This window comes from Corapipo altera, unplaced genomic scaffold, assembly GCF_003945725.1.
Source record: "Corapipo altera isolate COAL_440 unplaced genomic scaffold, ASM394572v1 271, whole genome shotgun sequence".
Classification (NCBI taxonomy): Eukaryota; Metazoa; Chordata; class Aves; order Passeriformes; family Pipridae; genus Corapipo; species Corapipo altera.
In genome coordinates this window covers 372,428-387,150 of record NW_020884935.1, presented here as the reverse complement: position 1 = coordinate 387,150, position 14,723 = coordinate 372,428, and the positions used below count along the sequence as shown (strand labels likewise).

The window sequence follows — 14,723 nt, the reverse complement described above, 5'->3', positions numbered from 1 at the left end:
GGGGGGGGGGCCGCTCCCGGGCAGGGCCGGAGCCCCCGCCGCGCTCCTGGGGGCTCCCCGGCTCCCCGTTTTGGGGGGTTTGTGTGGGGTCAGAGCCAGTGCGTGGTCACCAGCCTGGCAGGGATACCGCGTGCATTTTCTTTTTTTTTTTTTTTTTCCCCCCCCCTTGAAATTCCCTTTTACGTAACGAGGCGGGAGGTGGGAGGGGGCCTGGCAGCAGCGGAGCGGGGTCGGCGGTGCCCCGTGTGCTGCCCGGGCAGACAGGGAGGGACCTGATCCGGCACACGCTAAAATAAGTTACTGAGCAAAAATAAGTTGAGTAGTCATTTCACTGTTTGCAGCGTGCCCAGGGTTTTAATATGCGCTTAGGCTGGCACCCCTCCCTTCCCGGCTCCGAAATGGTTTGTGAGGTTGCTAAATTCTCTTCACCTGTTCGTCTTACTATCCTGTGGTTTTTTTTTCCTCTCCCCTAAATTTTGGTTGCTGCACCTCAGTGTCCAGGCAAGGGCCAGCTGTGCCAAATGTTGATTTGGAGAAAACTCAGGCAGCTGAACTGTGAATACTTGAGAATTGGAACTAGAAACTGCTGACACACTGACTTACTGAAATGGATTTTGTTCTTCATTTTATTCTTTTGCTCCTCATCTGCAATGGTCTTATGACCACTCTTATTGTTTTGTTTCATTAACAAGTGGTGTCAGAAGTCTTGAGTCATACAAGGTCAGCTGTAACACGCTGCTCTTGAGAAGGCTTCCTCTCCATGTTATTCTGAAATGCTTAATTTTTAGTTATTGGCTCAGCTGAGAATCCCACCCTACCAGTTCTCTCTGAGATGAAGTATTTATGGTTAATTTTTTTTAACAGCATATTAGAAAGTTATAGTGGAAGTTGCGGTGGTTGCAGATACTTGCACGTAGTAAAATCCTTTTTGATCCCCCTTGGCAAACTTAGTTGTGGAATTTCTGTAAAGATTTCTACAAGGATTCTTGTGTTCCAGGCTCGCAGAGAGCTTGAGCAGTTACATCTGCCAGACATCTGAGGCTCCAGGATGTGAGAGTAACAATGATTTTCAGTTATAGCAGTTAATTTCAACAACATCAGCAACAACAAAAACATTCTTTTTCAAGCTGGAGTCTTGCCTGCTCCTGTTGTTGAGGGACTCCCTCGCTGTGCTGACTCCGTGCCACCGTGGCTGCAGATGGAGCCTTAGGTGGGTCAGTGGTTGCAGGAGATGTGAGCTTTTCCAGCCTCGGGAAGGAGGATGGATGAGTCAGAGGAGGAGCGGGTGCAGTAGGAGGGATCCCTCTGCTCAGTCCACAGCTGGACTGGATTTGTTGAGCTGGGCACAGCGTGCTCTCCCTGTCTCCCAGTGGGGCTCCAGGGATTCTCTTGGGGCATTGTAGCCAGGGTCCTTGAAAGCAACAGGCCTCTGGCCAGGGGTTTTTAAAAAGGAAAAAACCAAAGAGGCAGATGAGGTGGCTCAGTGTGGACTGTCCTGAGCTTCCAGCTTTGCTTGAACTGCACTTCCAAGATTCATTTCACAACCATGAGGCCTAAAACTGACCTTCAGAAGGAAAAAGGAAAGCTGAGTGTGCAGTATAATCTCGTGGTATGATCAGTTGGAGCCCTCAGCAAATACTTTGTTCTTGGGTCTCAAGCTCACACTATCTCTCCCAGTGACTCTGAAATACCAGTTTTTTGGTGGACAAGAGACCAGTTGCTGGTAGCAGCAGAAAGGCTCTTGCAGGGATGCATTTCCTCCCAGTTTTATCACCTTTTCAATGCTGAAGAGCACGTGTAGGGAGGTGTTGGTTGCTGTCTTGAAACGCAGAGAGAAGATGCAGTCACACTCTCCCTCCACCTTTCAAGTGGACTTGCACATGTCCCTTTTGAAAACCTGTTTTTTTATTCTTCTCCCCCCCCACTCCCCCATTTACTGAGATGGCATTTGGGACAAGGGTGGGAATGAGGGCTGCTGGTGTTGCAGGCCTGAGAGCTGATGGAGATGGGAGGAGTTGTCTCTTGTTCACAGTGTGGATTCTGAACCTCCACAGATCTTGTCAGTGGATCCCTCTGTCTCGAAGCATCCTGGGAATTAATTTTTTTTCTTTCTGTGACCTGGAAATAGTAGCTGATGAAATAGCTCTCCAGCCTGCCAGAGATCTTTAGTACAGTATATTTTCCTGAAATAGTATCTGTATTTTCTTTTGCTTTGTTATAGTATCTATATGTCACCCAGTTATGTGAGAGTCAGTCACTGCTGGTACTTTTTGCTTAACCCTTCTTGCCATTGGTTTCAGCAAATAAGTTCATGCTGATGTACATCAGAGACTGGATGTTTTCCTATTTTAAAATGTCTGCTTGAGGAAACGATGTTTGGGGCTGATTACATACAGCTTTGTGCAACAAAGAGTTTAACATTTCACATTCTGGCTTTTTTCTAGGCTACGGAGAGCTAAATGGTAACGCAGGAGAAAGAGAAGTGTCACTGAAGGGCCTGTGCTCTGATGAAGCCACCGCCCCAGGATCCAGGGTACCCAATGGCAGCCAGCAGCTCGTAGATTCTAATGTCCCCCCGAAGCAGACTGTGAAGGCCAGTGCTTTGGGGAAAGCTGGAGTCAAAACCAAGAACTTCATTCAGAAAAATAGCATGGACAAAAAGAATGAGAAGTCCTATGAAAATAAACTTAGAGAAGGCCAGTCCTCGGACAAGCCAGAGGGAGTGTCTATTCCAAACGGCGTGGTGACCAATAATTCCAGCTATATCACCAATGGCTACGTAGGCAAAGGGGCTGATAACGATGGTAGTGGCTCCGAGAGTGGATATACTACGCCTAAAAAGAGGAAAGGCAGGCGCAACAGTGCCAAGGGTTGTGAGAACCTGAATCTAGTACAGGACAAAATAATGCAGCAGGAGGTCAGTGCACCAACCTTGAAACAGGAACTTGAGAGTTTCAAGCCTGATTATAGTGAACAAAAGGGGAACCGAATTGAAAATACTAAGCCTGTTTGGAAGTACGAGGCTGGGGCTGGTGGAGCAGGCCGGGGAAAGCCTGGGCTCGGGGATGTACCCCGGAAAAACTCTGATGCCAAACCTGGGATTAGCAGCAAGAAGTTTGATGACCGGCCCAAAGGGAAGCACGCATCGTCGGCTACGTCTAAAGAGGACTCATGGACCTTATTTAAACCACCCCCAGTTTTTCCAGTGGACAATAGCAGTGCTAAAATTGTTCCCAAAATTAGTTATGCAAGTAAAGTTAAAGAAAACCTCAACAAAGCAGCTCAAACCCCATCCACTTCGTCGTCTTCGTCATCTTCGTCATCTGCCGGGGAAGCTCAGGCCCAAACATCGAGTCGACTGTCCCAGGTCCCCATGTCTGCTATGAAATCTGTCACCTCTGCCAGCTTCTCAAATGGGCCGATCCTCGCGGGGACCGATGGAAGTGTGTATTCCCCAGGGACCCAGCCACTGCTCTCAACTGCTGCTAGTACTGTACCATCGACCTCCTCCGAGTCAGTAGCCCAGGACATGAGTACAACTTCGACAGCTCTAGAACAAAAGAAATCTGGCCTTTTTATCTACCCTTCAAATATGCAAACTGTGCTCCTGGGTGCAGCGCAAGTCGATTTCCCTTCGCAGACGAATCAGCAGAACCTGGGCGATATCTTCCAGAATCAGTGGGGCTTGTCTTTCATAAACGAGCCCAGTGCTGGACCCGAAACTGTTGTGGGGAAATCTGCCGATAATCAGTTAATGGAAGTGACATTTCAAGGGGAATATCCTGCCACTTTGGTTTCACAGTGTGCTGAAATCACTCCCTCAGGAACTGAACAACCTGTGTTTCCTAAGGCTTATGAGCTGGATAAACGGACTAGCCCTCAAATTCTTAGTGCTATTCTTAAGCCTGGGACTGCTGGTGAGGGTGGTGTCTTAGCTTTGGAGTCGCATCACACAGGTGACCTACAAAAGGCAGACACCGGTAGCCAAGGTGCTTTAGTGTTTCTTTCAAAAGACTATGAAGTAGAGAATCCTCTGGCCTCTCCTACGAACAATTTGCTATCCTCCGCCAAAGAACAGAGGTACCAGAGAGGCCTAGAAAGGAAAGATAGCTGGGGTTCTTTTGACCTGAGGGCTGCTATTCTATATCACACTAAAGGTAATGACTTAACTTGCTCCCTAAGGGCACTCTTTTCTTTTTTTTTTTTTTTTACTTCTGTTTTTATAAGTGCAATATTCTAACGTGATATATTCCTTCCAGCAATTCTGATTGTTTTAAAAATGGGCTTTTCTTTTTTGCTTGCATATCTCTCATGGCTATAACGGTTTGGGAAGCTACGCAAACCGTTGTTTAATTAATGTTAAGGGGTGGGTATTTGTTTCCCTGTTCCCGTGGACAAGCATGAGTGATGTTGATAGGGATGATACTTACCAGGCCCTCCTAAGCCTCTCGGCATTGGAAGGAGTTAAATGTGTAGGTTCACCCGCTCTCTTCCAGCTTTACCAGGTGATATTCTGTCATTGAAAAAGCTTCATAGTCTGTGCTCACACCTCTACCACCAAAGTGTTGCAGCTTCTCCCCTGGGCAGATCAGACCATGAAATCATGGCTTTGAAGGAAGAAAAAATTATTCCTACAGCCCTAGGTGTGATTTATTTTTCTGAGTGTGACCCACACACACTTTTCCCCTGCCCTTCTTGAATATTACAGCAACAGCAAGACCAACCTTTTCTTATCAGCTCCTCTGTAAGCTGCAGATTGAATTCTCTCCTTGTCTTTGTAAGCCACATCTTTCAGGTGATTTTATTGCTTTCATGGAGTCCTTTGTAGTCCAGCTCCTTTTTTTTCTCCCTGTTTTTTTTGAGATTGAAATGACTCAAACATGATACAGACACTTTAAAATGGGAACGAGGAGAGGGAAGCCTGTGGGATGGCTTGCTTTCTGCTTTAGCCTCAGCCCCAGAAGCTCTGAGGTCTTGTGGCAGTTCTTGGCTTCTGGTGCTGGCTCGGTGTTGACAGGAGCCTGGTTGTGTGTTCCCTTTTGGGATGGCATTACTTACCCACCCCTGACCAACACAGAGGCAATTCCTTTTTTATTTGACCCCCTTCCCTCTCCCTGCATCCTCTGAAAGGAACAAGGTGATAATCCATTTTTTGTTTATGTTCCACATACAAATGTGGGTAATGTCTTCCTCCCCTCTGCAGAGAGTTGGTATTTGGCTGGCTTTGGCAAATTTGCTGTGTTTTGACCCACTGCAAAGTTCTTAAATTACCAGTTTGCAAACTCAGATGCCTGTCTTTAGTAATAACAAGCCCAATCATTTAAAAATAATAACTCCAAATATTTTTTTCAGGTCATCTCCCTCTTATGATGTTAACATTTCAAGCTCTAGTATTCTTGAGAACAGCATTCATCAGTTGATTTTGTCTGGGTCCTCCCCTTTCAGCTCAGTCTATGCCAGCATTAAAGCAGGCTTTCTGTTTTCATTCTTATGTCTGCCTGCAGCCTAAATCCCAATTTCCTATCAGAAAACGGGGGTACCAGGAAGCATAGCATGGAGAGAAATCCTACGTAATCTTAAGTTTGCAAATATTCCCTTCGCTTCGGTTTGTCACTTTGTTTTTGTCAGCCTGAGCTTGTAGAAAAGCAACTGTTCAGCCAGCAAGGCTGATCAGCTCTCCCTTTCTCACTGCTGTGGAAGACAGATCCCAGTATAACAATAGGAACAACAGGAAAATAAAGAACACTCCCTTCCCATGTTCTCTCAAGGAGGTGTTAACTTCAAAGCCTGGCTGTGTTTAGCTCTTCTAAACACAGGAGTTAATTACATTTAATGGCAAGAATGACCACCTGAAGCACCCGTGAAATACTGTTCTCTGCTCTTCTAGAGCCGTTGCTCTGAAGCCTCTTGCTTTGAGCATCCAGAACAAACAACCTGGGATTCCTGCCCCACCACTCCTCTCTGCTGATTTCTTTGGGGGTAAAAGATGATGAATGTTTCTACTCAGTGTTGTCATTAATGCAGTGATGGGGTGCTCCAAAGAACTTAGGCTTGTCTTTCTCCTATTTAGTCCCCAAACGTGATTGCTGGTTCACAAAGCAGGAGATCAGTCCAGTTCTTAGTACTTCTGATGATGTTGGGTGTTGCATTTCGTTCACTTTTGGGGTGAGTTGGGTTAAGGAGTATTTGGAGGAACGGTTCCTCCTGTCTCCTCTTCATGGCCGTGGTCCTGCAGCCAGAGCCCAGAGTGTGCTGGGAAATGCCTCCAACCCAGAGCTGCCAGGGTGTGTTTGCAGGACAGCAGTGTGGTGGTTAATTCCCACACCGTTTGCTCCGTTTATCTTGGGCAGTTTTCCTGAGGTCCTACTCCAAGCCAACCAGTTCCCCTGCAGTAGGAAAGGAATGATTTCACTCAGTTGCTTTTTGCAAACTGCCTTCCCCTCCTCCCTGCTTGGGAGAGTGTGTGGGTTTGCCTGGGTCAGTGTTAGGGCATCCCGGGCAGTTGGGTCCTCGTGTTGTTTGGTTTTGATTTCGAGAGGAGGGTGAACTTCTCCCTCTTGGATTGATCTGTTTGCTTTTGAGCAAAGTCTCGACAGTTTGATCTTCACATCTGCCCTCCCCCTGGGGTTATGAACACAAAGAAAAACGATCATGGGGCAAGGACAGGAGTGAGTGTGGAGCACTGGTGGGGTCCTGGTGTCTTCCTGCCCTGAGCTCCTCCAAGTGCAGTAGTTCAGTGCAAGGATGAAGCTCTGGGTGCTGCAGTGAGGGATGGGCTGTAATGTGAGTGCTTTGACCTGTCTGTCACAAATGTGCACCCTTTTCTGCACTGTTTGTCCCTGTAGCTGTGACCACGTTGTGTGGATCCTCATCCTGGACTGTAAATAGGCTATGGGAAAGTCTCCAGCTTACTCGGTAGCTTTGTTCCAGCAAACCAGGCTTTCCTATGTGTGATTTGCCCAGTGGCTGCATGGGACATTATGGATTGTAATTGCTTCACAGCTTCCTTGTAGAAAGATGGATGGAGCAGGTAGCACACAGGGAGGACTGGCTCTGGTGCAGGGATCCCATTTACCCCACCACAGCACCCTGGGTGCTGGCAAGGCTCCACTGGGGTGTGAGACTTGGTGGTTGCAGAGCACAGTGAGGTCTTAGTGGAGGATTCCTGTGCTCCTTTGCACGTGTCTGGATTGCTTTTTCCCCAGAAGTCAAAGCACTGGGAGCGTTCAGGCAAGCCTGATGGTGCACCCTCTTCTTATTCTCTTGGAAGCTTTTCCTGTTGGTTTCCTTGTGCCCCTGCTTCTTTCTTTTTTTTTTTTTCTCTCTGTTTAAAGGGCAGAAAGGCTCCCTTGATCATCTGATCTGCTTGAGTGTAAAACACGATCTCTCAATGTGGCTGCCTTCACTGACAGCCCGCGCCGCTCGGGGTTTGTGACGGTGCCTTGAAACACTCCCAGGTGACAAATCTGATTTGCCAAGGGAGATCTGATTTAGCTGAGCACTTGTGGGTCTGCTGTGGATGTGCTTGGAGACAGAGACAGTAGCTTAGTATGGCAGACTAGAAGGACCAGGAAGAAGTGATGCTCTGGCTTGTGGTCATTGTCCCTATCTAGGTTAGAGTTGAACTTCTGCCTTGGTGTGGCATTGCCAAAATCCTTATCTTTTTGAGGTAAAACTGGTCCTTGCAGATTTTTTTGGTCCTTCAGAAGAGGAGGCTGGTTGTATCTCAGCTTTATTTCTGTTGAAACCAGCATCTTCTTACTGCTTTATTCCTTCTTTTAGAGACAGCTGGAAGAAAGGGTTCGTATCGGAATAATTGTCAACACTGTGCAGAATTCTGTCACGTTTGGGCAGTTGCAGTCTTCCAGGCCAGGCTGTCACTGACACTGGGCTCTAGATGGCAAGCTTTGTGGTGGGAAGCTCAATAATTTGCTTGTCTTGAGCTAAAAAGCAAATAATTGAGGCCTCCAGCTCAGCTGCACAGCAGCAAAGACCACATGGGTGGAGGAGAGGAAGCTGCAGTGTTTCCCTCTTCTGACTTGCCCTCGAGTTTCTGCCTGTGCTGCTGCTTTGTTCCTTCTCAGCATCTCTGCTCGCGTGAAGAAGCAGAAGAGCAGCGTGGAAAATAGAGCAAGGCAGCGTGGGCCAGCCAGGAGTGGCGTTCACTGGAATGGTGAACTGGGTCAGAAGAAATAGCAGAGCTGTGAATTCAGCAATTTTCATGCTGGGGGGGGGGGGGGGGGGGGAAGAGCCTTGGTTTTCCATCCCCATTGGTGGGAAGGGGTTAGGTCTCACTCTGTTGCTTATGGCCTTGTAGGGCCTGAGCTGTGGGGCAAAAACTGATTTAATTCTCCTTTGAGTCTCTGCTCTTTCCAGTTGTCAGGATGAGTACAGTGTATTCAGTACAGCCATGAGTCTCCACAGCATGGAATTTTTAATCTTTGCTTCATTTCTTGGGCAATCCCCTAAACTTAATCATTATGTCCTGCAGGTAGAAGCAGAAAAATCAGATGAGAACGGTCCCTTTTTGTTATGTTTTTAGTGTTTTATTTTAGGGACAATAGTGAGATTTATAAGAACAAAGAAGTAGTTCCGTGGCATTGTGCAGACACTTCTGTTTGCAGGGGCTGCCTCTCTAGCAAGGAAAAAGTGTGTAAAAGTGCCTGTCTTAACAAGTTATCACAGAAACACTTCTTTCCCCTCCAAGATTATGTAGCAGTCCTGCTATAAAGTTTATTGACCTATGAGGAATCCCAGCACAATTCACTGGAGTGTGCCTTAGTCTGTTCCTGACATCAAAGCCTTCCTCCACCACCCCTTTGTTTCAGTGATAGTCCCCAGAAAAAGTGGTTTAGGTGGATGTGACTGGGACTGTCTGCCCCGGGCAGTTCCTCAGGAAACCTGAGCCAGAGGGCTGTGGAGAGGCCAGCTAATTGTAAAAAATCCTGGAAAACCAGAGGTTGGAAGGGGTGCAGGAGGTGACCTAGTTCTGCCCCTGGCTTGGAGCAGGGCTGGGCTTTGATGCTGGGTTGTGCAAGGGTTTATTGGTGGCATTTTATCCAGCTGGGTTGGAGTCCACTGAGAGGGAAGTGTGCCATTTCCCTGACTGCCTGTCCTGTTTTGGGAATGGTGGCTCTTGTCTGTTGGTCAGGTCTTTGGAAAGGGCAGCAGTGGATTTGGGGTCGGTATCGGAGAGAGGTGGGCTTGGGCTGATGGTGCCTTTTCCCATGCAGGGTGAGCAACTGTAAGAGTCCTTTGCTTAAACCTGCTCTGAAAGCTTTATCTAGGGAAGACAGGCTCAAGAAAAGAGCTCTTTGAGCCCAAGGAAGGAGGACTGAAAGCAGGCTTAGGGCCTCTTGCATGCCCAGCTCATGGGTATTGTCTTTTATTCCACCCTGCATCCCTGAGCTCACTGCTCTGCTTAGCTGGACCCAGGCATTGGGCAGTGGTGGCTCTGCTGAACTGCCTGTCCCCCAGGTCAGTCCAACCTCTGTGACAGTGGCCATGGCACTTGTCACAGCACCTTGTGTCAGTTGTAGGTGACCACAGCCTGGAACTGGGAGGAAAACACACGTTAGTGTATTACCAAGTAAAGCAGAATAAATCATTAAATTTTATTTTAAGATGGAAGAAAACCCTTTTTTTCCCTAGTTTGGCATTGCAGTTAACCTAAGTCTTTTTTTTTTTTTCCTCTGTGAAGTTGTTTCAGTTGGTCAGTGTGCTCAACCTGTACTATCCTGTGTCCCTGTGCTGCTGGACAGGTGAAAGGGAGCACCTTGCTCTGCTGATGGCAGATGATATTCAGTAAGAGCTGTTACTGCATTGTTTCCCCATGGTCTTTGATTTTGTAGCTTTATGAGGTTGAGCATCTGCCAGCCAGTGTGTCCAGGTATCTGGGATTTACAGGACACTCTACAACACCCTCTTTTTCTGAAGAAGGAGAAGGAAAATTTGAATCTGAAAAGGTTGGAGAGTTTAGTTGTTGGTTTGTTAGTTTTTTTATCTAAACAGAATTTTAACAACTTAAAAGTTTTTTTGGTGTGTCCTTAGTAGTATCTCACCATCTGTCTTGTTGTCAGACATGTCTTAATACAAGCAGTTCACATCCTTGTGGTGTCCAGGGAAGTTACAACCAAATGAACAGCACAAGAAGGTGTGGTCTATACGTGGGATACAGTAGTGGGGCAATGCTTCAGCTCTGCCTTGTATTTGATGCTCAAACATTGCTCTAATGTGGAGCAACCAACAACTCGAGAGTAGTTTTCTGTCCCCAGCCTTTGGGGAAAGCTGTTAAAATAGGAGATGCTCTTTAGCTGTTAGGAAATGATGCATCTTACTGCGCTGAATGGAAAACTCGCTCTGTGGGAGGTAATTTTAGTAGCTGGTTCATTTTACTTCGGGGGAATCTGCATCTGGCAGATGAGGGAGGCAGTCCCTCACCAGGCTGCTTATATCCCTGGGGGTGTTAGAGGCTGCCTACTATTCCCAAAGCACTTAAGGTTCCCTCCCCCCTCCCCGATGAAAGTGCAAAATGTTGCCGTTGTTGTCGTGACGCAAAAATAACAGACCTCATAAAATTTTGCCGGGGCCTTCCTTACAAAAGGCTTAATTGTGCAGGGAGGGCTGGCAATATTTATTTGCATGCAATTTCCTGCCCTGGGGAGCTGGAGATTGTAGAGGACAAAGGACAGATGAAGGGTTGGAAAAGGGACGCGATTGATGGAGGTGACACTTGGCACACATCGTGCTGAGGCCATGAGTTTTGTAGGGCTTTTTCTTCTTCCTTTCCCATGCCGGATAGTTCACTTATTGCCTTGTTTTGTGCTTTACTGCACATCCCTTGTAGCCTGATAATCCCGTGCTATTCTCTGTTCCAACCCCCACCAAGGTCCTGTCACCCTCCTTTGTGGCAGAAGGGAGACTTGAAAGGTGGTTCTTGCAGGTCATGTTCCTACTAAATGCTCCTTTTTTTAAAATTTTATCTCTTAAACTTGGACGCAGGGTACAGTTAGTGTGTCTTCATAAATATTCTAGCTCAGAAAATTTCATCTCCGTAGTGGCTAAATGAGGTTATTTTGAATGGATCTCTAAAGATGTGACTTGATTTGTGGGACATTTTAAAGGGAAGAGCCTTCTGTTTCTCAGTGTGGATGAAAAGAGCATTTAACTTTTTTATTTCTGAGGTAAACAAAAGCATGTGCTTTTTCAGGGAGAACTGGGGAGGATTTGTATTCAGCCTGCAAACATGTTGTAGAGGTAAACTGGGGAAAGAACCTCAAGCCAAGCAGGCAGCCAGGTGTCTGAGAGCATCACACCTTGCTCTCGGGTGGTGTGTTGGCAGCAGCTTTGCAGTGATGTTGGCACAGCAGTCCTTGCCTGGTGTGCTTCAGCACATGTACACTGTGAGCCATGTGAAACTTGCCGTGTCCTGCGGTTCTGGTTTCACACACACTAAACATCAACTCGTAAAAATCATCTCTTCAGGCTCCGTGTCGAGGCTGTAACACGCGAAGCAGCGTTGGAGTCAGATTAGTAAAGCCTGAAGTCAGATTGTGATTTGTAGGACTGGGGAACAGTGGTGACATTTCTGATGCTCATCTTGGCCCTCTGACCCTTAAGACCATGTTACAGCCATCCCTTTGCCTTTTGTTGCTGGATTATTCGTGTCAAATTCAGGATGGGCTGGGGCTGTGCTGCTGGACTGGATGGGGTGGGCTCTGTCTGAAAGCCTTGGCACAACTGCAGCCGTGTTGTGCCACACTTGGGAAATTAAGGTGTGTTTAAAGTTGTCTCTAATGGTAACATCAGTCTGCATAATAACAGTGGTCTTCTCCTTTTGCCTTCACAGAAATGGAAGCGGTTTGGAATTTGCAGAAGCAAGGTAAGGGTGTTGGAAAGAATAAATAAACCAAATTGCACTGTCCTGTCTGTTGGGATGGGGGATGAATGAGAGTGGATTGTCTGCGTGTCTGGAGATGCCTGAGTTTAGTTCTTCAGTGCCTGCAGTTTGTAGTCTGGATTTATCTGTGTTTCATGTCACTAAAATTTAGGACAGTAAGCTGTGCCATAATGGTGGGGTGTTCAGAGAGAAGCAGAGTCTCTACAAGAGCAATAAAACCAGAATTAGATTTAATGACTCTTCCCTATGTGTATACAAAATTGCTTTCTATTTCTGGTGCTGGGTGTCACATCCAGTAATAACTTTTATTCTGGTGTATCCCCACAAATCACCTGAGAAGAGGTTCTGTGTGGGAAGAGCTTCATATGGAGACTCATGTGGCTGCTCTGGGGGAACCAGCCCAGGCTTGGGATGTGTTGGCAGGAGGGGGGGGTCCAAAGGAAAAAGTCTGTTAAGCTACAAGTACCACGCAGATCTCATGTGTTTATCTTCAGCTTGTCAAAAACTTCAAATTCTGCTTTCTTTCCAGATCCCAAAAGGATAATCACTTATGATGAAGCCATGGATCGCCCGGATCAATGAAGGTAGCAAGACAAGACTGCCTGTTATAACCTTTCTGCAGCATTTGTGCTGTTCGTGGGGGACAAAAAGGCTTTTATGCTCCTTCTAAATCTTCAGTGCAGCAGAGGAACCATAACTAGAATCACAGGATAATATATACAAATATATATATAGTTATTTAAAAGTGGCAACTGAAAGTAATTAGACTTCTTAAGGAATCTGAAAATTTATTTCAACGAGACTACACACGTGATTATTTAATCTCCGGTACTGAATAGATTTTTTTTTTCATTTTTGTTTTGTTTTGTTTTTGTTTAAAGAGTGAATGCAAGTGATTAAGGAATACAGACTCAATTACAAGCCCGGTTTCAAAGTTCCTGCTGTCGTCTACATGGGCAACAGCAACCCACTGGAGAGGCATTTCCACTTGACAAGGTTTCTGTTTCTTGTTCTGTGACTGTAGTGACACACTAATCACAGGGAAATCAGGATGATTCACCATCCTTCAACTCCCCTTTCCCTTTCACCTCCCCCATTTAGGTGTTTGTTTTTTTTTTTTCTGGTTTGTTTTCCATTGAATGCTGGAGAAACGCCTTGAAGTTTGCAGAGTTTCTTTTTTTTTCCAGAGAATTATAAATCCGCATGTTTTGCCAGGAGTAAAGCAGCAAATCCTATGTGGGGGATATTGTCTAAAACGGCTCGTTCTGCTGAGGGAAAGATGGTAATACTGCAGTTCTAGGATGCATGGTGAAGTCACACAGTTGACCTGGCTCCTGTTACACATTGGACTATTGCAACTGAAGAGTTATTTCATTTTAAAAGACAACATGGAAAAATAAGCAATCTGTTTAAGCATTTAATATGGGGGAAAAAAAACAAACAACAAAAACCCCTACTGTTCCCACAGTTTAATGCCATTGTATTACTGGGAGCAAGAAAAAAAAAAAAAAGACAAAAAAAAAAGTATCTTCTGCTTTCAACTGTAGGTGCTTCATATTTGCTCTGTCTGTCTCCTAACACTAAATGTGCTGGATTTTTTTCCCATTTTCAATGGAAAACTGAAGAGGAATTGAGTTCTGCTAACTTTCATCCTTCTTGAATTATTTTTTCTCTTAAAAAAAAAAATTTTCAAAATAACAAAAAAAAGAAAAAAGTTTAAAAAAAAAAAAAGAAAAAAAAAAGAAAAATGGGAATTTGAATCCTTTTCAATTTGTCCATAGAACGCCAACGGCTGGGCTTCCTGCCCCTTGGAAATGCTCTTTTATATTTTAATGCAGTCTGTGTATTTCCGGGCTCTGCTTCTAATTATCTCTTAATAAAAATATATTTTATTACAAAAAAAATGGAGGACTTAGGAATGAAAATAATAATTTAAAAAATAATTAAAAAAAAAATCCCAGGGAAAGGAAGGCTTCCTAGCAGTGGTAGGGAAGGCTGAGCAGAGTGCAGGCTCCAGCTGTGTAACCCACTCTGTCCCATTGCAGCTTGTGTCGAGTGTCCAAATCATCTGGGGGTCGGGTAGTTTTTCTGGGTTTTTTTTAAAAGATGGGAAGGTCACAGGGTCCAGCGTAAGAGTGAGAAGTGAATAAGGCAGAAATGGGTTTGCTGACCAGCCCCAGCTCCACACATGCCCAGTGCTCACTGTGGGTGTCTGTGGCCAAATCCTGGCTCCTGGTTATCAAGGTCAGCAGCAGTTGGTGTGTCCTAAAATTAGTCTGGACCCTGTGGGGCATTACAGGAAGCAGATAAACCCAAAACTTTTGCATACCCCTTGTGCTTAGATTTATCCATCAGGCTGGTGTCCAGTCACTAGTGGGGTTCCACAGGGCTCCATCCTTGGCCCAGCTCTCTCCAAAGTCTTCATTAACACCCTGGACACAGGACTCGAAGGCATACTAAGTGAGTTTGCTGACCACACTAAAGTGGGAGGATCTGTCACCTCTCAAGGGCACAGAGGCCCTCTAGAGAGACCTGGATAAATCAGAGAGATGGGCAGTCACCAACTATATGAAGTTTAGCAAGGGCAAGTGCTGAATTCTGCACCTGGGGCGGGGCAACCCTGGCTGTGTGTCTAGACTGGGGAATGAGATGCTGGAAAGCAGCACTGTGGAAAGGGACCTGGGGGTGCTGGTCCATGGCCAGTTGGCCATGAGTCAGCAGTGCCCTGGCAACCAGGAGGGCCAACTGTGTCCTGGGGGGCATCAGGCCCAGCATTGCTGTCCCGGTGAGAGAGGGGATTGTCCCGCTCTGCTCTGACCTGGGG

The 14,723-nt window shown here is 46.2% G+C and overlaps 1 protein-coding gene across 1 annotated transcript in view; it reads left to right on the top strand.

Moving 5' to 3' along the window:
• NUFIP2 (nuclear FMR1 interacting protein 2) overlaps positions 1-13,456 on the top strand; it is a gene marked incomplete at its 5' end in the record, with an annotated part of 26,082 nt that extends 12,626 nt beyond the window's left edge. The window contains 3 exons of the mRNA XM_027660162.1: positions 2,445-4,157; positions 11,849-11,881; positions 12,429-13,456. Coding sequence (XP_027515963.1) covers positions 2,445-4,157; positions 11,849-11,881; positions 12,429-12,481 — 1,799 coding nt within the window. The remainder of the gene's footprint in view (positions 1-2,444; positions 4,158-11,848; positions 11,882-12,428) is intronic.
• Positions 13,457-14,723: the final 1,267 nt, after the last annotated feature.